The 22,845-nt window shown below is 51.2% G+C and overlaps 1 protein-coding gene across 5 annotated transcripts in view; it reads right to left on the reverse strand.

The window, feature by feature from the left end:
- The window catches only part of RXRA (retinoid X receptor alpha), a 218,097-nt gene that overhangs the window by 53,213 nt on the left and 142,039 nt on the right, over positions 1-22,845 (reverse strand). For all 5 annotated transcript variants that reach the window (XM_067541847.1, XM_067541845.1, XM_067541846.1 and 2 more), the window contains exons 2-4: positions 18,663-18,928; positions 7,797-7,947; positions 6,318-6,497 (exon numbers count right to left, since the gene is read on the reverse strand). In XM_067541847.1, the coding sequence (XP_067397948.1) occupies positions 6,318-6,497; positions 7,797-7,947; positions 18,663-18,928 (597 nt within the window). The remainder of the gene's footprint in view (positions 1-6,317; positions 6,498-7,796; positions 7,948-18,662; positions 18,929-22,845) is intronic.

The following is a 22,845-nucleotide window of genomic DNA, read 5'->3' on the forward strand; positions in this document are numbered from 1 at the left end:
TTATATGGCAAACAACACTTTCAGTTAATCATTTATCACAGCTTCTGTGTCTCAGAATCAATAAGGCACGTGCACCATGGACATTAGCATCGGTATCTTACTTACATTTGTCAATAGGCAGCATCAAGAAGAGACTTAGATGCCAGAAGAAATGTTCCATTTATGTGTTCCCCCCCCTCCCCCTAAACCAACCACATCGCATAGGCAAAGCCTTAACATTTAACACCAAGCCCAGAGTACAGACAATTTGATCCTTTTCATTCTAAAATTCAACCCTCTGGACTTTTAATGCCACCAGTGATACAAAACACAAGACTCCTAAGCCAGTTCCCCAATGCAGAGCTTCTGAATCCATCCCATGTTGTCAGCCATTGCTTAGGCATGAACAAGGCTCTGCCATCTCTGTCTCTCCTGGGCTGCTCTTTGCATTTCCTCTGTGTTCAGTCCCATAAGTTTTCCCTCTCTAAGTACTGTTTGACAGAGGGATTTTTATGGTCCGTCCCCTTTTGTTTCTTCCTCCAGCTGTCTAATGGCATGCCTAGGCTCCTTAAATAAGTATGTTTCCTTCCTCAGCTATTTATATGAGAGGGCTTTTCCTCTTGCATAAAATTTCTTCAACGAATTTCTTGCATAACTTTATTGAAGTGGCCTAATTCTCGCTCCTTCCCCATATTGATTCCCTAGGTCATAACATTATTCTCCTGTCCCACTTGTGCTGTTCTTCTCTTAGAGCTAGAGAGCTGGGTAAGAGGGTTTTACTGTATTTCCCTGACATATAAATACTGTTGGGGCAATAGGAATCACGTATTTATTTCAGTTGCCATGAATGTTTCGAATGGAATTAAGGCCCACAGTTCTGGCTTTATTATTAATAAGGTGTGGCTGTTTAGTTTAGGAGTATGGACAAATGGGACTGGATCATACAAACCAGATCAAAACTTCAGCCAGAACTACAGCCGATGCTTCATTGAGGGTGGGGAGGAGATCAGAGAGATACCAAGTATCAGGACTGTACAGGTCAGATATTGAGTATGGCGCCAAGTCACAATGGCAACAGATGAGGAACCAAGATGATGGAGTCTGAGGAAGATGCAGTGGGAAAGATCAGATGTGGGAATATGGTGCTGGTAGGTGAACTGAGCAATGGGAAAAATGAGGCGGGAGGAGGTCTGAGATGGGATATAGGTGGAAGGGAACTGAGTCATAGTAAAACCCTCGTTCCCAAAGACACAGGCTCAGAGTAGCATATGTGAGAAAAAAAAAGAAATATATATATATATATATATATATATATATATATAAAGTGAAATTCTGTGCCTGCTTTGCACACAATTATCGCTCCTATATACGCAAATTGTCTCCGATGTTTGTGTGAGCAAATGGCCAAGCGCGTTTCTCACTCACCATTTCCATGTGCAAATGCCCAATTCACTCTCTCCACTGCAGTAATTGCTTGAGAAAATTAAGTAAATAACTGCATGTGCATTCTTTGCATGCATAACTGCACCCAGGAACTTTTGAAAACAAGAACCGTATCCAACTTATCTTCAGGAATAAAAAAAAGGGCAAAGACAGCTCCAAAATGAGCAGAAGATGCTTCTTGGAACTGAATATCTGAGCCAGATGGATGGCTCTTATATAGACAATGTTCAGCCAGAGACCTCAAAATACCTTACAAAAGAGCATTATCCCCATTTCACAGATAGGAAAACTGAGACACAGTGAAGTGCCAAGAACAGAATCCAGGTCTGTTATTTACTACAGGTCAGATCCTCATCGGGTGTAATTTGCCGTTGCTCAATGGAAGTAACTGGAACTATGCTATGCTGATTCACTCCATCTGAGGATCTAACCCTGGGCGTCTATTAACCACATATGCAAAACACAAAGGCTTTATCCTCTTTCTCCTAACCCTCCATAGCATACACACTGCACTATAAGATCAGTCTCCCAGTACTGCACGAGTTCAGTTCTAGAGTTATGAAGGTCCCATCTGTCATACTTTTAAATAATTGGCTGATTATTATGGATTCATTCAGTATACGTTGTGATAATGTTAATCAAGATGAATTAATAGAGTCCTCACACAGCTGGCGTACAGTATGCACTCCCTTGGGAATTCCACTGCCGTTTAGAAATTAATTAATGGACCTATAATTTTACAGTGGCGCTGCCCGGGCAATTGCCATAATTGTAGGAATTTAATAGTTACCTGATTTACAGGATGTCAGTTCAGCAGAGCCAACAGAAAGAACCTGAGAAAAGCCACAGACCACCATGGGCAAGCAGCTGGGTCTATTGTTTGAGCCCCAAACCATTGCACTTAAATCCATCTGCAATAGCAGCATCCCCCACACCCACTGGGGTGCGACACCACTGCCTCAGTTTCCCTTCTGACTCTCTACTGGATGCACACACAACCACATTTCAAGTAACATTCCCCTTCTTGGGGCCAGGTTTATTAAGACACAGCAAGACAGAGATCCCTCAGCCTTCCCAGGGGCGAGCCGTTCCTTTGCTGTTCCTGCCACTGCTTGGCTCTCCTTGACCAGTTCCCCTGACTGTGTCAAACTCCTCCTAGCAAGGTTTCCTGCTAATCCGAACCCACTGAGTCCCTCCTGTGTCTCAGTTCCCTCATCTCCTGGAACTCCTCCAGTCCCACTCTGGACCCTGGGCCACTGCCCTTCCCATCTGATTCAGAGCTCTGTGGCCTTAACCCTTTCCCAGACCCAGCTCGCCCCGCGACACCATCTCAGCGAGAGTGGTTGATGCTGGAAGTAACTCTCCCACATTAATGGACACTTCAAGGGAAAAGCAGGTCCCAAAGTGCATAAGAACCAAAACCTCTGGGCTCCTTTTGGATTCAGGACAAACAAGGACAAAATTGACTTGGATTTTCTAAGGAACCAAAGGGAATTAGGCACCCAATTCCCAATGAAATTTAAGAGGCTCCATAGAAAGTCCAAGCCTTCGACAATAAATTTACTGCAAATAAAAACAAAAATGAATACATTCCCACATCTCTCCTCCGAGAAGCAAGCGCCGCTGCTGAATACACAGTAGATGAGCTGGCCTTTCGAAGTCACTTTCTTCTCTCAGTGAAACAATTCAGTGAGCACAAGTTATAGAGCTGACCTCCTGACTAGCAACTTTTATCCAGCAAGGAATGCAACACCCATCAGTTACCGCTAACGCAATCTGACAGCTCCCTGTTCACACTGGCCTGGCAGCTGTGCCTTTCGTCTGAAGACTGTCCCCTTCACAGATTTACAGGCCCAGCATCAGTGGGTATCTCAGTGGGCAAGGGGCTATGGAGGGGAGGCATAACAGGATGAGTGGAGTTGGTTCATTCTTAGGGACGAATGTTCCTATGCTGGCATCACAACAAGGAGGGGTTAGGGTCTTGGAGCCTGGGCTCCAACCCGAGCCTGAATGTCCACCCTGCAGCAGGCGCCCTGTGAACCCCTGTCAGTTGACTCAGGCTCTAAGACTCGCAGCCGCAGGGTTTATTTTTTGCCGCACCCTAAGACACTCTTTATAGCCACTGTCGAGACGTCGCTCCAAGAGCAACTAGTGCTCCCAAACCCAATCTCTGTCTCACCCCAGATACCGGCACTGTCCACAGCCAGCAACACTACTGCATTTTCACGTGAAGTTCAAAGACTTTCCTCCATCTTTTCCTTTCCATCTATATTCCCCGCTGGTTCTGCGTTCTTTGCACCAGGCTGTGACTCTGTCCACATCTCAGCACTCGGTCGCTTCTGTCTGGGAGAGACAGGCTTGATTCAGGGCATCGCGTGCTCTCTCCTCTCTGTGCAGTCAAGGCAGCGTTCCCAGTGGCCATTGAGGATGCTCAGGAGACCAGTCTCAAAACTGGCCTCACCTTCTACAGACAGAGCCTTCTTGCCTTACGGTGAGGGAGGGCTGTCATCCGTGTGCAGAGCCAGCCGCAACAATCCCTGCCTCTTATGCAAGAAAACAAATGTGACTTTTACACCCTTTCTGCCACTGCTCCACACGTGGAAGATGCAGACTTGTTCTTAGCTCAGAGAGGGACGCGCATATTTCTAACACCCCTGTTAAAACTATAGCCCCCTAAACAAAATGCTCTGGGTCCCACCAACTTCAAAACCAACCAAACAGGGTTAGAAAGGAGGTGAGGACAGCTGAAAATGAATTGGAAGAGCATCCAACTTATCCAAAGGGAGGGCCTCTGATTGGAAATTCCTGTTTGTCATGGAAAAGTCTGGGGGAAAGCTGTTCCCATTCTGCTCTCTCTCACACACACACAGAGCCCGATTCATGTCTGAAACATACCAGAGGCATATTCTGTGTCTGATCAAGAACATATATGTATAGCTATCCATTACCCATCTCTCTCTGCTCTCTAACAGGGAGCTTTGTGTTCTTCTATGGCAGTATCAGGAAGGCACTGTTTACCATGGCCCGGTTACCCCATGGTAAAAAAAAAGTCCTTGTATAACACTCAGAACATATGCCAGAGTTTCCAGCCCTCCTCAGTGCAAAACACATTACTGCCTCTCCTCCGGAAATCTCTACTCCAGGGATCAGTTTGATGGGGTGAGGAAGGTTCCCTTTAGGAATTCAGTCCTCTGCAGCTTGCTCTGCCCCTGGAGAGCTAACCCCTTCCCCCTAGCCCCATCCAAATGCCCTTTTAATCACTTGCCTTTGGACCTCCCAAGTGTCCCAAGCAGAGACGGCTCTGACATTTGAAGAATCGGCATGTGCGGGTCCTTATATGACCCCGTAAATCAAGCATGTCAGGGTTTGTTAAGCACTAGATACAGCTTCAGTGCTGCTCTATTTAGTTAACGCTCCAGACAAGACTAACTGCTATTCAAAGAGACACATCTTGCAGCTTTGTTCCCCCACAACTATTGTGACACTGCAGCACAGAGCGCAGTAAAGAAGCGGATTTATGTGTCAGCAGATGTGACTCAGAAGATGTAAAGAGAGCAGATATCAGTGACTGAGTGATACCAGTGGAGGATTATTCACACCGTCACTCTCAAATCATAAGCACACACTGACCAACACAGCTTCAAAGAGCCACTGTCAAGTAGTTTAGGTCCAAAATTAAATTTTAGGATGGGGAAAAAAGTTTTCCAAAAAATGTTTCCTTAAATATTTTCATGATTTTTTTCCCACATGAAAAAAACAGGGTTTCAACTATTCCTCCACAATACTGGAAACCCAAACACAACAGCACTGGGCCAGTGCATAGGAATCAAAGTGAAACTGACTATACAGAGAAAGTGAAACTAACCAGTCTAGTTTAGGCTACCTGAAGTGCAAAATATAAACAAACAACACCCTAAAGAATAAATTAGGCTGATAACATTCTTTTGGTTTCACTAATCTAAAGTGCTGGAGGAAAAGCATTTTATTAAACATGTGATATGTACCTGGACAGTATCCCATTTAATAACCTACCCCAATTTCCCAGGCTTTAACATCATTTCAGATCATGTTTTGTACAAAAGCATGGGCCAGCACAGATTACAGTGCTTGTCACCCAAAATAATTAATCCTAGAGTCTTTTATCTAAATTCCTAGCCCCTCATTCACTCCTTCATATGGGCTTTACAGCCTTCTGAAAACCGGAAAAGGAAGATTCTTAAAATGCCAGGCAAACATATATGGATGGTCCTGTTGCCTTCTTCCATGCCACTAGGCAACTATATCTGCTGCCGACCGTTCTCGCTTTGCTTCACCCCTTAGAAAAAAATCAGGTTTGCACCTTCGCAACTTTGCTTAGGCAGATTAACACACAGTAATATCATGTCATATAGAGTAACCTTGCCTAGGCCTGTGTAGGCTGAAGAATCTGATGAGGCCGCTGCTCTTCATGAGAAATAAAAGCAGCCGTAAGGCGATGGAAGCTGGTTCATGCAAACTCTGTTGCTGGTGAAGGAACTAAGTGACTTGGGGCAACAATCTTCTCTTAGATACACATCTGGCCTGATTCCATGATGGGCTTGCACCTTGCTACTGGTCACATGGAATGAGCATAGAATATACGCAAGAGAGACATGCACAGGGGAGAAAATCCACCCTTCACGTAGTAGCAAATAGCATGGTTAGGGCCCAGGAGCAGCGATTCCATAGTGGATCATTGCATATACTCCTGGCTGCATTCACAATCAGCAACAAAAGGAGGTTTGGTGCATGTGATGTTGCAGGCCTAGAAAGAGTCGCCTGACAGACTCCTACTGAAAGAGTACACACGATCACCCGCTGGGTCCACTGCACCGTGCCTGCGTGCTGAAGGGAAGTGCCTGTTCTGTTTGTCTTACCTTCTCGCTTCATGCCCATAGCCAGACACTTCTGGTAGCGGCAGTACTGGCACCGGTTCCGCTGGCGCTTGTCAATCAAGCAGTCCTTATTGTCACGGCAGGTGTAGGTGAGGTCTTTCCGCACTGTGCGCTTGAAGAAACCTTTGCAGCCCTCGCAGCTGTACACCCCGTAATGTTTACCTGCAGGGGATCGAGGGGGTGAAGAAACACAGAGGTCATGCAGACCCACTAAGCAACAAACGGGTCTCCGAGCCACCCCCCGACTCCCCTTACTGCTTCTCCTCGGGGTTTTTTAATGACCCGAGGCCTTGGCTAGCATAGGCTTTATCTTAGCCAGATTAGCATGGGCTGATGTACAATCGCTTTGTCTCAATTAGGGTTTTAAAAAGTTTGAATGCGAGCAATCTAGTGAGCTCAGGCTAGACATCCCTGTCTGGACAAGGCCCTGACCGCTCTTTATTCATGTACATCCTGACAGAGATTATGTACTGAGTTTTCCCCGAGTTACATGCAGGCCACCCTCTCCTATAAAGCCAGGTGGGTGTAACAGAGAGCAAAATTTGCCTGTAAGGATTCAACAAGAAAGACAAGCAAGGAGCCCATGGGCATAAGAGTTAAAATGACACGAGAACAAAGGGAATTAACGCATTTTATTTTTACATCGTGGGAATCATCAATCAGAAGCGTATCTTTTATCTGGTGCTGCGTGAGAAAATCAGAAGCGGATAAAGGGACGATCTCTGGGGCGATCTGCAAGCCAAGTCTCCCTATGGGTGAACCTGCTCTGAGCAGAGAGGTGGTAACGGTGCCCTCAAACCACAGGCGGCTTGGGTTTGTTTTCAGCGGTGGCTGAGGATATTCCACACAGCCCGGCCACTCAGTTAAACCCTACCCCCTCTGGCATAGCCGCAAAAGGAGTGAAGGCAGGACTGATCGATGGGACCATCACCCCCTACACATTTTCCTGGGAAGAGCCAATGATTTGTTCACGATGAGGCTCAGCTTTTACTCCTCAAGCCCTACCTGGGAGGCTGTCAGTCTGCAGAGGCAGGGAAAAGAGATGTTTGGAGGTTAAGATTGAAGCTGGCACTGAATGCTTGGCATGGAAAGGCAACAGGTTCCCCCAAGAGGCTGCACTTGTCTTTATCTATCCCTATGGCACCTTCAGAAGCTGGGGGAGGCCTTTAAAGCGATTGCTCCCCACAGCTCCTTCTGGCATTGAGCAATCACAGGACTATTTAGCTCTTTGTGCCCTAATGGAAAGGGGTTCATGCTGCCTTATTTTCTCCAAGGCAGGAAGGCAGGACGCAGGTGGGAAGAGAAGTCAGGAAAAAAACCGAAGCGTTGCATTGCCCTGGCCCAGGAAGCTAAACCAGGTGAATGCTCCTGCTGGACAAATAAAGACAAGACAGGAGATTCTCCTTCCATCAATATCCACCTGCCCGCCTGCCATTTTCAGAGGTATCTGGAGGGTCTTACCTGAAGATCTGTCCCCACAGATGGCGCATATGTGCTTGGTGAAGGAGGCCATGGTTCCTGCGGGGTGTGCTGGCACTTTAAGAACTCCATTGAGTCCCAAGGGCGGTTTAATGTCTTCTGTGCTGCTGACGGGGTTCATGGGAGAATTGAGCTGTGCAGAGGGAAGCACACACAGGGAAGCAGTTATTGTCGAGCACAGGATAAAGGCAGTCTCGGGACGTGCTGTACATATACATGGCATCCTCCCATTCAGATCTGGCCTTTCACCCAGAGCTCAGGTGTCTCCAAATGCCTCGCAGGCTGCCCTCACGTACTCGGCCGGGGTTTGCTTTCCTTCTTGGAAGGGGAAGGAGAGGGGAGAGTTATGAATCTGAGATGTGCAAATGGCAGGTTGACAGCACTGGCTTAACCCTACGCATCCCATGTACGGCCCCGGTGAAAGATGCTCTGCACTCTCCTCCATGCACCTCATCTTGAGCTGATATCTCCAGACCGGGTGCCCCACACAGCTCTGCTGATGCCCTCCCAATCCTCACCCCACACATTTGATAGTCCACCCCAGTCCTCACTTGCAACACCCCCAGCTGTTGCAATCCTGAGCGTCACATTCAGACGGTGCCCACACCCCTCGATCCTGGTTTCAGACGCCTCCTACGGGCCCCAACCTCCTGCAATTGCACACTCGGCCAATGTGATGCTCTGGGCATCATTCACAGCCGAGGAGAGGGCCAGGTGGGGCCTCACTAACAGCGGAGCTGACTCTGTTATCTTCCCCCACCCTGCCAATTGCACCAAACCGAACGGTGGCACCAAACTGGGAGTGACATGGAAAACGTCCCCTAGTGGGCATGACGCTAGTTTGGAATCACCAGCATCTTATGAGCCAAGACAAGGATTCGGATACAGATCTCCGGAGATTACTAATCCACTGCCCTGGAATAAAAATGAGTAGCAAAGACCCAAATCCACTGCACCCAGCTGACGTGTGTGACATCATACCGCTGTGAATATGCAGATCACAGGCTTCATGTTACAACAAGAGGAAGGGGTAGGGGGTCCAGCTAATCCTTCCATAAAGCCAGGGAAGCAGTAAGAGCCAACACCACTGTCTAATAAACTAGCTCCATAAACCACGGCTGCCGGCTGATTTAATGGGAAGGCAAATTCCTTTCATGCTGCCAAATTTCCGCCCACCTCCGCAGGAGAGCCCTTATCTAAATGTGTTAGGAAGATTCCCTCTAATGCCGCCTCAGGACGCAGAGCAGAGAAAATGATTTGCAGTGATTATACGTGGGTGCACCCAGGCTGCGATTGCCTGTATGCATGATGAAGACCAGGACACCACAGTCTGGCTGCTTTAGACCCTGAGATTTATAGACCATCTTCCAGTGTTATCTCTTGAAGGGAAAGATACTTAGCGAATGGATATGAGTCACAGATGCAGCAGGGCTGGAATTAAGAATCTGGGGTTGTGCAGGGCCCAATCCGTCAATTTCCACTTATGTTCCCTCAGCAAATCCCCTTGACTCCACTCTTCCTTGCCCCCGTTCTTCTACTTACTCCAGCAGGGTCAGTCAGAAAGGGTCGGGGAGTTTGGAGAGCTATTTAAATGGATGTATGGTCCCGAGCATAACGTCAGCCATTAACATAATAGCACCCTCCTTGTGAAGTATTAGTGACATGGAAAGTATTATGAAGCTCAGTAAGTGGGACTAGAACTCAGAGACGTAAAGTATGATATTTACTCCACCAGACCATGTGACTTTGGTATCATTTTGCCGTAGAGTGAGAAGAACACACCATCCCTCCGATCCTGCTCCCTGCCATCCGTCAGAGGTACCTACATGAGCCTCATCCCCATAGCACTGAAGCACTTCGCGATCGTTAATGAACTCACCTTCCCAGCAGCCCTGCAAGCTAGAGTCGTGCTGTTAGTTCCCCATTTGGACAATGGGGAACTGAGGCACAGAGAGACCTGAGGACACATCTAAACAGCAGCTGGGAGGTGTAATTCCCAGCTCGGGTAGACGTCCACACATGATCTTTGATTGAGTTAGAGCCTAAAAATAGCAGCGTGGCCCCAGGCTAGCTGCCAGGTACGCGCCCCGGATTTTGGACGGGACTGTCCTCCGGCTGCTAGCCCCCGGCACTGAGGCCCACTGCTCTTTTTAGCACAGTCGCTTGACCAAAGCTAGCACGTGTACAAGCTGGAAATTATACCTGCCAGCTGAAATGTCTGCACAGCACAGACGTGCCCACGGCTGCCCTGCACCAGCCAACTCAGGCTCCCAGGGCTGTTTCGTTGCTGTGTAGACTTCTCCAGGCGTGGCTGGAGCCCAAGCTGTGGGGCCTTCCCGCCTCGCAGGGTCCTAGAGCCCAGAAAGTATATCCAGCAGTGAAGCAGCTTGAGCCCTGCTAGCCCAAGTTGGCTGGCATGAGCCAACCGCAGGTGTCTAGTTGCTCTGTAGACATCCCCTAAATCAGCGGTTGTCAACCTGTGGTCTGCGGACCCCCAGGGTCTAAGATTTCCAGAAGGGGCCCCCACTTCCATTTGAAATTGTTTAGGGGTCCGCAAATGAATAACGGTTGAGAACCACTGCCCTAAGTGACCCAGGCAGTGTACAATGGGGCAGGGAACTGACCCCCGTCTTCCACATCCCCGGTTAGCACCCTCCCCACTGGGCCATCCTGTCTGTTAGGAGTCTGGTGACCTTTTGTACCAAGGTGTTCTTTTTGATTTTTAACAATCATCCAGGTGGCAAAAATATTTTGTGCAAACTTCCATCCGGAAGGAAAGAAAACTCGCCAGATTTTGTGTGTCACAAACACCAGCAGGAAATAGGCAACTTTCCTCTGGAAAACCAACCTTCCCCCCTCTCCTACACCCCTATAAAATCCCTTTCACAGCAAATATTTTGCCTGGCCTCTCATTCATTCTTTCTTGCTATGAACCGCTCTGCTTTGATGATCTTAGCAACCAGCATGCTGTTGGGGGGCGGAGGGGGAAGATGTGTACACGTCATCATCTCAGGAGAGACTGAAGTGATGAGAGAAAGTGTGGTGGGGGAGGAAGGGAGGATTCCCGCTCTTATCGGGCTGGCCAAATGCCTGGCGTGATGCACAGCTCGTGGCTTTCCAATCAGCTGTGCTAGGAGAGCACGCATAGCCCTCCACACCCAAGACACAGATGACTGTTCAGACACTATGAACCTGATCCAAAGGCCATCAGATCCATGGGAGTCTCTCCGTCAGCTTCAACGGGCTTTCGATCAGCACCTGTGTTCTTACACTCCAATTCTGCTTTCAGTCTTTCGAGTGTAAATCCAAGGAAACGTCACTCAAGTCAGCCGGATTACTCCAGACTCACCCTAGAATCTCTGAGCATAGAATTTGGACCTAAATATGTTTAGGTGAGGTGAGGCTACCCCATCCGAGCCGGCACCGGGCTGCAGGGCGGGAGCACGGGTAAGTGCAGGGGGGCGTGGCGCCAAGCCTGCATTTGTGTACACACCCCAGGGCAGCTGGGGGGCAGTGCCAGGATCCCTCCTGCCCTTCGTGAGGGGGCGCGAGGCCTGGGGGGGTGCAAATGTAGGCTTGGCCCCGGGCACCGGAGACCCTCCGTACACCACTGGTAGCAAATATCTAATGAGATCCCATGGCTGGAAGTTGAAGCTAGACAAATTCAGAACAGAAATAAGGTGTCAATTTTTAACAATGAGGGCAATTGACCACTGAAAGAACTCACCAAGGATCATGGCGGATTATCTGTCCCTGGAAATACTTAACTCAAGGTGGGATATTTTGTTTTTCCTAAAAGGTATGCCCTAGTTCAATGACAGTTATTAAACTAAAAGAAGGAATTAATGCGCGTTAGGCGGGAAGGCAGACTAGCTGATGGTAGTGATCCACTCTGGCCTTTAGCTCTACACACGTATGAACTGAGGGAGAGTATCTGCCAGATGATTAATAACCACAGAGAGGAGCAAGGTTAACCCACCTGGAAGAGAGAGTTTTAATTCTCCTCCCTACCCCACCCCAAAGCCTGATGAAATGACAGATCTATGGGTCCTCTGGGCCCCATCCTCTGAGATAAGGACATAAGAATATATGTACAGAGGAGCCTCAATTTCATGTGAGACGTATGAGAGACTTGAAGGGCATTCATTTACCATGGTGATGAGCACAGGGTAAAACCCCCTCAATAGGTACTAGACAGATGGATAGACATACTTCCACAGGATTTACCAGGATTTCAATGAGAAAGTCACACAAAACTCATCCACACTGACATGCAGACATTCATTATTGTTAAACGTGGAGCAAAGCCCTCCTCTGCCTAGGACTTCAGAGCTATCACTTTAGTGCACAGACTTCACACAGCAGTAGGGAGAGAACTCATAGCCTTCTACACCAAAGCCCCAGGCTTTTGCCACTGGAGCTGAAGGGGAGTCTCTGTCAGGTGTCAGCTGTATAGGGCCCACAGTCGAGTTGTTCTGATTGCAGGCCAGCGGAGGGCAATGGTGCTCATCCACATTTTGCCCATTCCCTACAATATTCAGTCCCCTTCTCCTCGTAAGTGACCACGCACTTTTGGTTCCTCAAATGCTCATGGCAAAATCTGCATTTACCATCTTGCCCGCCTACTGCACTCCTCCTGAAGCAGCTGACACGGGCTCCTCTCTTGACTTATTTCCCCATCCTGTAAGACTTCTGCTGAAGCTCTGCACTGTTCCCTTTCAGCTGACTAGCACGTTTCCTGTACCATTCTAGAAACACCGGGGTGCTTGGACATCTCTTCTCTCTTCTGTTCAAACTGCCCTGCTGGCAGCTGTCCTTGCCAGACGCGGGGAAGGGGAGAAATTTGAAACACAAGAAAAGCTTCTGAGTGCAAGATTCCTTCTGTGAGCCTCAGCTTTAGTGCTCTCCGAACGTTTGTGGTCTGCCATTCTTATTAGCCCCCTAAGCCCCAAAATATTCAGTACTGAATTTTTATTCCAAAATGGGGGAGAAGAAAAGGAGGAGTAAAGCAGGCGTGGATCCCAGGATGTGTTTCCCTTGATCTTTCTGTTAAATGCTCGCCATGGGCTTTGAGCTGATTTTACCGGGGGATCTGGTGGACTCTTCATGGCTGAACGTTTTTAAATCAAGACAGGATGCCTTTTTCAAAGGGATGCTCTAGCTCAGCCAGAAGTTATGGGCTTGATGAAGGGACCACTTGGTGAAATTCAATGGCCTGTTTTATTTGGGAGGTCAGATTAAATTATCATCATGGTTCCTTCTCGCCTTAAAACCTATGAGTCGATCTGAATTAGATAAGAATCCACTTGTTGAATCTTCACAAGGGGTGGGAGCCATCAGATCCAGCGGTTTGCTTCAGCATCTTATAGGAAAGTGAGTCTGTTTGCAAAATGCAGCTGGTGATTATTAAACGTCTTTTGACAGCACCCATCACTTCAGCATCTGGGTGACCTAGAAAGGTCAAAGAACGTCAGCCGCCTGTCGAAGATGAGTTTTCTTCACCCTCCCGGGAAGCTGCCTTCTCCCACTGCGCAGCTAATACTTATTGAGTGGCCTACAATGAACACGGGGCAGTTTGGGGTTTTTTGGGTGAGGAGTTGACTCCAGATTTAACATGTGCATCTTGTAGTGTTCCTTGAAGGGAACGGGTAAGAGCTGGTTTCCTGTAGAAGCATGTTCCATAATTCCCCAGCCCTGTTCGGCGCAAATCCAAACCTGGGCCCCTCAGTCAAAACGTTCTTCTGGTGTGTTATGGAGAGCAGAGAGAGGAAATAGCCAGTCCCAAACCCATTCAGGGCTTTAAAGATGAGGAGTGGACCCAGAATTTGAGTGGCAACCGAGATACAAGAGGAGCACTGGTGTACGGCATTCACGTCGTCCTGTCTAAGAAGCCCCACTTCCTGCAGCTGCTTCTGGTGCGACCTTCAGACTCAGCCCCAGGCGGGAGCACATTGCAGTGACCCAGACTGCAGGAGCCAAAGCAAGAATCGCTGTTCCTAGGTCTGCACTGGAGAGGACTGGTGCCGTCGTGGAAGGTGATGGAAGATGTTTCTGGCTCTATGGACATCCAGGAGCAGTGAAGACAATCCAGACAGCGTGCACGACTTGGACGGCTGGGCAGCAGACACCTCGACGAGCAGGCGAGAAGTCCCCAGTTCATCCCAGGCTCCTTTACTTTGCACGTTTCACTCACTCCGTGGAGAAACCGAAGGTCCTTCCGACTTCAGTGGGGGGGAGAGACTAGCACTGGCACACGGAGCGTTTCGGGGGGGGGGGCTGGCACAGTGTGACTGCAGAGGGCAGGAGAAGGCTGGTATAAATGGCAGCTCCAGGGGAAAGCCCCATTGGCCCTCTTGGAACTGGCTCCTGCAGTTCAGTGACAGCCCCCTTGGCGCCTAGCGAGGGGTCAGGAGTCCCTGGAGCTTTCTGTGCCAGTCCACCAGGGGCTGGGACCTGAAGGGGACACAGGGAGCGTCCCCCCACGAGCCAGCAGAAGCCCCAACCAGCTGCTGAGTCAGCACCCGGGAATGGGAACCACCTCCATTTCCTCTTTCAGTGGCTGCCCGAAACCGCAGCAATGCTACACGTGCACCCCTTGGTTCCCACACTCTCCCCTGGTGCCTGTTGCTCCTTCCTCTTGGGTTTAAGGCTGCAAAGCAAAAAAATCTGAAGCTGGGGCAGTGAGAAAACCAGCCAGTCTGGCCCAAAGCTTCACCCTCATGGCCATATGGAACCCAGTTCTGCTTTTGGTGAACACAAACTCGACTCGGTGAGCGCAATGGAGGAACACCATGACAAGGAAGTGCTTTCAGTTAGCGCCCACTGGGAGGGAGGCAGTGTCGCCTAGCAGTTGGAACAAGTTCCTGGGCATCAGGTCTCCTGGGTTGTATTCCTCTCTCTACTGCTGACTTTTTGATTTAAGCTCTGGGGGCTGAGTCCTCTCTGTCGCAGCCTGGCAGCAGCCGGTTCTCAAAACCTTCGCAGAATCCACAGATGTCCTTCAAAAGAATAAATGGCGTCTGAAGGAATGAGGCAGCTTTGAGAGAGTGGCCCCGGCCTAACTCTGTGTCTGATCTCTCCCTGCTTCCCCCAGGCATCTGCAGAACTGCTGCAAGAAATGCCTGGGGCTCCGCCGAAGTCCTACCGTCTGCAGCTGCTGCTTCTACAGTTTTGGGCCCTGAGAATGAAATATACTGGGCTGTGACTTTCTTTCTCAGATGTGTTCTTCAGCAATTCCTGGGGTTGAAAAGAAAAAAACCATGATCCCAGAAATTAAAAAAAACTGCTAAATCCTGATCTGTTTATCAGGACTCCTGGGTTCAATTCCTGGCCCTGCCACTGACTCACTATTGGATCGGAGAATTCAACACAATGGAAACTGCTGGATGCTGCGCCCTTTTGATGCCATATGCCTGGGCGAGAGAGAGCCCTTCTGATAATCCTGCCCTGGGATCTACTGAAAATCTTGCTCTGTGTGGCCTGAGGCCTCTCCGTGCTCTGTTCCCCCATTGCTAAAATAGAGGAAATGGGGCCTACCTTACAGGAGTGTGCTCTCTGAGACTGTAATGTTTGCAAAGTAGTTTGGGATGCCTGGAGGACAGACTCCAGTAAGCGTGAAGCACAGCGATGCTCCCCACTAGGATATTGGAGTGACGCAGTCGGGTGGGCATGGAGCACTTTAGGCAGGAGTCCTGTTCCAGCAGGACTGACTAGCTACATCTAAACCCTTTTATTTCTGGAGCAGTCAAGAGAGGGAGACTAGGGAATGTGGCAGTCAGATCGGCAGAGCTGTGCAGGGGGGCCCCAGAACTGGAACAGCAGGGGAGTGGGGCAGGTGGAGTGAAGTGCCCATCAGCAGTGAGAGGACTGGATCTGCAGCGGGAGCTGAAGGGGAGAGTGAGCAAAGCTGTGCTGTATGGGAAACCAGCATGACACCTGCCTGCACTATGCCTAGCTCTTAAGCCAAAAGCTACCGGCTCCTCAAGTCCCCCAAAGAAATCAGAGAGGACAAGCTCTGCCTTCTGGATGCAGCTGGAAAGCACAGCACTGTTAGCCCTAACCACCATTTCTCTTCCCCCTGAAACACTGCCCCGGCCCAGTCCAGCACTACAGAAAGCCTTGGAGGGAGAGTCCACTGGGAAGACACATGCCGGCCCGACCCTTTGCCTTTCCTTACCCCAGCCGCAAAGCGTACCCATGGGCGCCAGCACAAGCTCAGCACGGACGGAATTTTCCATGGGAGAGCGAACGAAATCAACTTTGCAAAGGAGGGCGAGAGGGGACTGGGAGGGACGTGGATTCACGGCTCTTCGCCCTGCACACCTCATCCTCCTGGTGTCCTTCTGCTCCGCTAGGCTTCCAGACCTAACGAGGCATAGGCTGATGGCAAGTGGCATCTGTCATCTGATTCAAACCATCTTTCATCAGTGCCATCTCAACTCTGCAATGCGGGGGACACGCTTCATTACCCCCAGCGCTTTGTGGACTGGTCCGATGACAAAGGGAATCGCGTTCCTCGCCTCCTGCCTGCCCCCCTCCGCGCTCTGATGATGGGGACTGCCTCCCTCCCATCTCACTGCAGGCTCAGGTAAAGCTTCCTGCCCCAAACGATGACGGGGGCCTAATGCTCACAGACAGGGGACAGATGGCAAAAGCCATTACGCTGAAAATGTCTTAACTGTCTCCTCCAGGAAAACCACTTAAGACAGGCCATGAGCAAACGACGGGCGCTCTGTGCACCGTCAGGGTCGAGAGACGCCGTCAATGCCGGGGTTCTGCTAAGCAGCATCTGATGCACTCTCGGTTCCCCTTTTCTGTTCTGCGGCTTGTAATTTCAGTTCCTCTGGCTCGTGCATCTCTGCTTCCTAAAATAACCGCGGCGTGTCATTGAAACTCTGGCTGTGTCGCCCCTTCCCACCCCAACCTCAGACTCTCTCCTGCTTGCTGCTCACACACTCGCACTGTTCCAGGTCTCCCGCCGCCCTGGCGTCGTGCCCGGGGATGGCCACAGACAGTTGCGGAGCACTGCTTCAGTTCTCCCCTCCTGGCCTTAAGGTGGAAGGCGGCCTGTGCCCCTCCAGGTTTGCCGTGTTGACACCATGCTGGGAATAGGAGTATGCACTGGTTCACCTCGAGACAGCGCTGGACTGGGAGCCAGGGGACCTGGGTCCTGGGGTTAGCAGAGTGGAGGAGGATCAGGAGCAAGGGGAGGGGATGCAGCATGTTCTCTGGCAATTCTGCAACCCTGCTAAGCCCCACAGGGTCCATAAATCAGAGCAGCTGAATTGGCTGCCCTAGCTGGCACCCTAGCTGGTACCCACATTGGCCCCAGCAACCCCTCAGCAGACCAATGCTGTCCTCCTCCTGTCCACGCACCTGCCCCTGGGCAGGGATGAATTTCTCACTATGTATCTGAATCTATTTACTGCAAGAGCAACCGCTCGGGCTGATTTAGGACAGGATCCCAAGAGGGACTCGTATCTCTCTCCCCCGACGCTGTCCTCTGAAGCCTAAAGCTGAAATCCTGAGGGTGAGGAATCGGGGGGGCACAGGGGACCAGTCTCTGTAGCTCCATCTCAGGAATGCACAAAATCCTGCACCCCCAGGAAAGAAAGCGGTTATCCCTCGAAAATAAATCAGGCTGATATAAAAATAAAGGTGCCGGCAGGTGTTTGACTCCCAGAGAGGCTGTGAAATAAATAAACCAGCAGCGAGTGGCAGGTGGGAGCCAATTTCTTAATCTGCCCTTTCGCTAAACATGTAATACGCAGTCAGCCAGCAACAGGTGGCAGGGCCTGGATGGCTCTCCCGGCTCTTGCTATTTTTAAAAGCGGCTTATCTCTTTATAGCTGGAGATTTTTACATAATCTTCAAGCAGCGAATCCCAGCACCTCCCTCGACTAGTGAAGAGAAGGGGAACACATTCAGCCTGGGAGACAAGAGGTAGCATTATACAGGGGCTATAACCTGGACAGAAAAGCCTCCTAGGGACTGCCACTGGCATAAGGGGGTCCCCTGCACCGACAGACTGGTGCTATACCCAGCCTGGGGGCAGATGATAGTTCTGGCTATTCTTAGCTAGAAGATGGGACTGCTCGACCCAAGCACAGGTGTTAGAACAGCCTCGAGGCTGCTCCAACTTACGCCAGGAGCAGGGCAGGCCACCAGCTGGCCCCAGACTACGGAGAGCTATTTTTGCCCTCTCTCCCACTTTGTTCCTGGCTACTCACAGGATGGAACCCCTGAATCCCATGGTCCCCGGGCCTGCTGCTAGGAGAGGCACGGGGTGTACTTGCCGGTTTTGGGGAGGTTTTTTTGGTCGGATTTTTGCTGTTGACCAGGCCTGATTTTCAGAAGGCAGAGTGACTCTGTCCCCATCAAAGTTCAACAACACAAAGCCCCGCCAGACATCCTGACCGTGTCCCGTGAAGGTGAAAACCTTCACTAATTACAGAGGCTGACTCTCTCCTCCCACCCACAAGTGCAACTCCGGGGTGTTCCACTGAGGTCCGCGGTGGCACACCAGGCTGAGAGTCAAGCACCAGCTTTTTAAACTCATCTCCCACCCCTGATCGCACCGAACCGCCTCCCCACCAAATTCCCTGAGTCCAGGTGCAACACGCAGGGAATCTTCCTCATGTCTGGAGGTGTTTACATCTGGGTCCATTCAAGAGAGGGATCCCATCTGTGCGCTTCAGAACTGGATCTGTTCCAGCCTGGGGCCCTGTTTTAGGCTCATCGCTGCTTTTCCATAATGAGTTTGGATACGATGCATTTCATTTTCTGCGGTTTGTAAAGAAATCCCTTCCCCTCCCGCCACCATCCCCAGCACTCCCCCCCCCCCCTCACCTGTGGGCTGCCGGTTCCGAATCCGAGGCTGGGGGTCGAGGGGACAGACATTGAGTGGGGTCCCATGGGGGAGCTGATGACGGAGAAAGGAGGGCCCATGCCATTCATGGGGGAGCTCAGAGTGCTGATGGGCGAATGGAGCTGAGCCGGGGAGCCCAGAGAGGAGCCGATGCCTGGCCCGATGGACGGATGGAGGGAAGGTGCGGCCATAAGCCCCCGGCCAGTCGGAGAGTTCAGGGAGCTGGAATTGACTGGAGTAGAAAAATCTGTAAGACAGAAAAGAAACTGCGGTTGAAAACCCCGTCGGGGGCATCATGCAGGGGGAATCTCTCGTGAGCAATCATGAGACACCCTTAACGAGCCGGCCTTTATTCCGCTAGCAGTGCCCAGCCCGCCCGGCTTTCCCTCAGACACCTTTGGGCTGCCTTCCAGGCCAATCCCAGGAAAATCTGACCGGCCACTGTATCGTCGTCCTTCAGATCTGTCCTTAGCGCTCCCCTTTTCCCACTGCCGGCCACAAACCCTTCGACAAAGGCAAGGACGCTGGTGTGCGGGGGCCACTGCTTATCACACCCAGTCCACCTGCCTCACTCTTGCCCGGCACTGCCCTTGGCTCTTTGTTGTATCCACTGGCTGTTTCCTGACTGTAAGCTCTTTGGGGCTGAGACTGTCTTTTCATTGTACATGGACAATGGCTCCAGGGGGCGTCTAGGCACCGCCCCAATGATGGCATTATTAATCAAGGCTGGTTGTGTGTCCGTGAACAAGGGATGTATTGTGGTGCCGCTCTATATGTGGTGTGTGTGGTATTTTGCGGGGGTTGTGTGTCTAGGTGTCTGTGTGTGTGAGATGGATGTGTGGGGTGTCTGAAGGGGGAGGTGTGTGTTTGTGTATCTGTGTGTATGGTGTGCGTTTATGTGTACATGGGGCAGAAGGAGTGGCATGGTTTGTGTTTGCAGGGGGGAAAGTGTGGGTTTGTGTGGCACGTGCGTGTGAGGGGGGTGATGGGGAGCTGTGCGTTTGCCTGGTGTGTTTGTGGGGTGGAAGTTTTTGTGTGTGATGGGGGGAGTTGTGCGTTTGCATGGTGTGTGTTTGTGGGGCGGAAGTGTGTATGCATGTGTGTGTGACGGGAGCTGTGCGTTGGCGTGGTGTGTGTTTGTGGGTGAGAAGTGTGTATGCATGTGTGTGTGTGACAGGGGAGCTGTGCGTTGGCGTGCTGTGTGTTTGTGGGTGAGAAGTGTGTATGCATGTGTGTGTGTGACAGGGGAGCTGTGCGTTGGCGTGCTGTGTGTTTGTGGGTGAGAAGTGTGTATGCATGTGTGTGTGTGACAGGGGAGCTGTGCGTTGGCGTGCTGTGTGTTTGTGGGGCGGTGTCCTTGTTTGCTCAGACCCCAGTGAACACAGGATGCTCCGGTTCCTGTGACTGGCTTGCATTTCCCTGGCTTGCTCCAGGCCGTTTCAGGACTGTGAGCTGAGAATTCAACTTGGCCTGGGAGTTTTCTCTGAGCACCCCCGCCCCTGCGCCGCAGTCCCATGGGGGGCGTGTTTAAAAATAGATTCCAGCTCCGTGGAAAAGAGATTCCTGGCACATTTCCCCTTCATCCTGTCACGCTGCCTGAAAACCAGCCCAGACCACGCACGAGAAGGGCTCTTAACGGTGCTTTGCAAAGGCTGCGGTGAGAAATGTCCTGGCGGGGCTTTGGGCTGCAGGGGAAGGGGCTCAAGCTGTCCCCGTCCAGAACAGCTCGGGGGCAAAGGGGAGAGAGGAGGGAAGAAGAGACCCCAAGCCGGAGTCCCTGTGATTGCTCTCTCTCGTCTAGAGACAGGTGACTTATGGAAATTGGGGAGCCTCCATCTTCACTCCCTCTCCGCCCCCTCCCTTCTCTCCCTCATGACAGGGGGGCCCCTGAGCCAAACCAGAGGGGTGCTGGGACCACATGTGCTGCCGCCCCCATCCAGTGCTCGGGGGCCCCGCTGGGATGGGGGCCCGGGGCAAGTGCACTGGGTGCACATTGGTTAATCCAGGCCCGGCCCCACCTTTGTTGTCCCAGTTTTACAGCTGGGGAATCCGAGGCCCAGAGACAAGACGGCTCAAATTTTCAAAAGCGGCCACTGACGTGGGCTGCCCCCAGTTTTCCGAGTCCCAAAATTAGGGGCTGCTTCTGGAAACATTGTCTTAAGGGACTTGCCCCCAACTTGCACGGCTGGGCCGGAGGCGAACCCAGCAGCTGACTCCCAGGGCCTGGTTCGCCTCGCCCACCCCTGGCACAGCATGGTCGCTCCACTCACTTCAGCGGGCGCTGTTGATTTACCCTGGCCTTAGAGAGGAGGCAGGGCCCTGCTCAGACCACATGCTGGGCCTGAACGTGACCTCAATAACACCAGTGCGCAGAGATCAAGCCCTCTGAGCCATGCCAATATAGTGCCAGAAGATCTCTGAGTAACAGAATACAGCCTTACGCGCACACGGAGAAATATGCGGGGTGGTTCTCCAGCAAGTCTCATCCGAAAATGCTTCACCCTTGTCCATTCATTCATTCCGCCTTACAGTGTTCACTTCAGGCAGGTAAATAGTCTCCTGGGGAGGTGACATTTCTTTCCCAAAGTTCAGGTCAAGTCAGCTCCAGGCTTGGGAACAGAACCCAGGAGTCCTGCCTCCTGTGCGCTAACCACTAGGCAAACCGGCTGCCTCAGGCCTGTTTGAGCAACTGTGATCAATTGAGATGCTGACACTGCCACAGTAAGTCTCATTGGCTGCCCGGCTGACCCATTAGCGGGCCTGCTCTGTGAAGGAGGAGAGGGCAGCTTGCCGAATGGTAGCTCCCTTAGGGAATCTCTCTGCCTGAAGAGGCATCACAATGGGGCAATGTGCAATGGGGCCCTCTCCAGCCAAGGAACAAGCCAGACAAAGGGGCTGCTATGTCCTCTCAGCGCTGAGCGCTCCAATCCCAGTTTGTAATCCCCGTGTAGGCGGGTTCCCATTGTGTGTGGCAGGCAATGAGCCTTCCCGAAGTTGTAGACATAACAGGATTACAAGTGAGAAGAAAGAGGCTCCCTCCCTGAGGAGATAATTCCTAAGCCTCCCAGACAAGGGCCAGAAACTGGCCCCCAGGGGCCTCAAACACAAAAGAGGAAAGGGATTAGGCTCCAAAAACCTGAGCTGCGGCTGAGGTTTCGACATCTTCCGTGGAGGCTTCTTTTTCTGCTGGCTGCTGTGACGCCGGGGGACAGGTGGCTGTCGAAAGTCCAGTCTGGACTCCTGGCAACTGTAAAGAGGGGCAGCTGGGAGAAGATGTGCTGCGTGTAGAGCGCTACACCCGGTCCGGGTGCGCCAACACTACACACCCATGCCTGGCCTACAGTGCCATAGGTCCCAGACGCACACTCACGCCCAGCTCCTGAGTGTCCTGGGCTAGTGGAGAAGCACTAGCCACGCAGAGTGGCTGACACATGTAAGCTCCTGGTATAAAGTCCCCACCCTTGCCATCACCCACATTCCACCATCCGAACGTGGGATGAACTGGGTGAGTGTCGGAGTTTCAGTCCCTGAGAGTTTTTCATTTGAAGGCGGCACACGGAGACCCCCTGCGTTCCAGGTTTGCATCTGACACCGGGGTTTTACCAGGGTTTTGGTGCACCATCACCATCCATGAACCTTGGCAACGCCTCCCTGGAGTCTGGGCGGAGTGACGCGTTTGCATGAGCCCAGGCGTGTCCTGTTCCCAGCTCTGTCACTGTGTCATGCTCTGTATCACGCTCTCCGCCCAGGAGATAGAGATCTGAAGCAAATCTCGTAACTTCTCTGAACCCCAGGGCATGTCTACGTTACAGCGGAACATATATGGAGCTGGAACCGTGCTCTGTAGCATCAGAGCGTAAATGCTTCCCACAGCGAGAGATGAGGTTTTTTTCCCATTGCTGTAGGAACTTCACCTCCCCGAGGGATGGCAGCTGGACTGATGGAAGCGTTCTTCCATCGGCCTAGCTGCATCTATCCCGGGGGTTAGGTTGGCATAGCTATGGCACTTATGAGTGTGAATTGTTTTCACACCCCTGAGCACTGTCAACATGTGGAGCAGGCCTCAGTTTCCCCTCTGCAGACTAGGATACGGCAGTAGTTATTATTGCAGGGATTTTGGAAAAGGGACTGATCTTTACAGACTTTGGCCTAGTTTTCCAGAAC

This window comes from Emydura macquarii, unplaced genomic scaffold (assembly GCF_026122565.2).
Source record: "Emydura macquarii macquarii isolate MOO-44397 ecotype Brisbane River unplaced genomic scaffold, CSIRO-AGI_Emac_v2 contig_691, whole genome shotgun sequence".
Lineage (NCBI taxonomy): Eukaryota > Metazoa > Chordata > Testudines > Chelidae > Emydura > Emydura macquarii.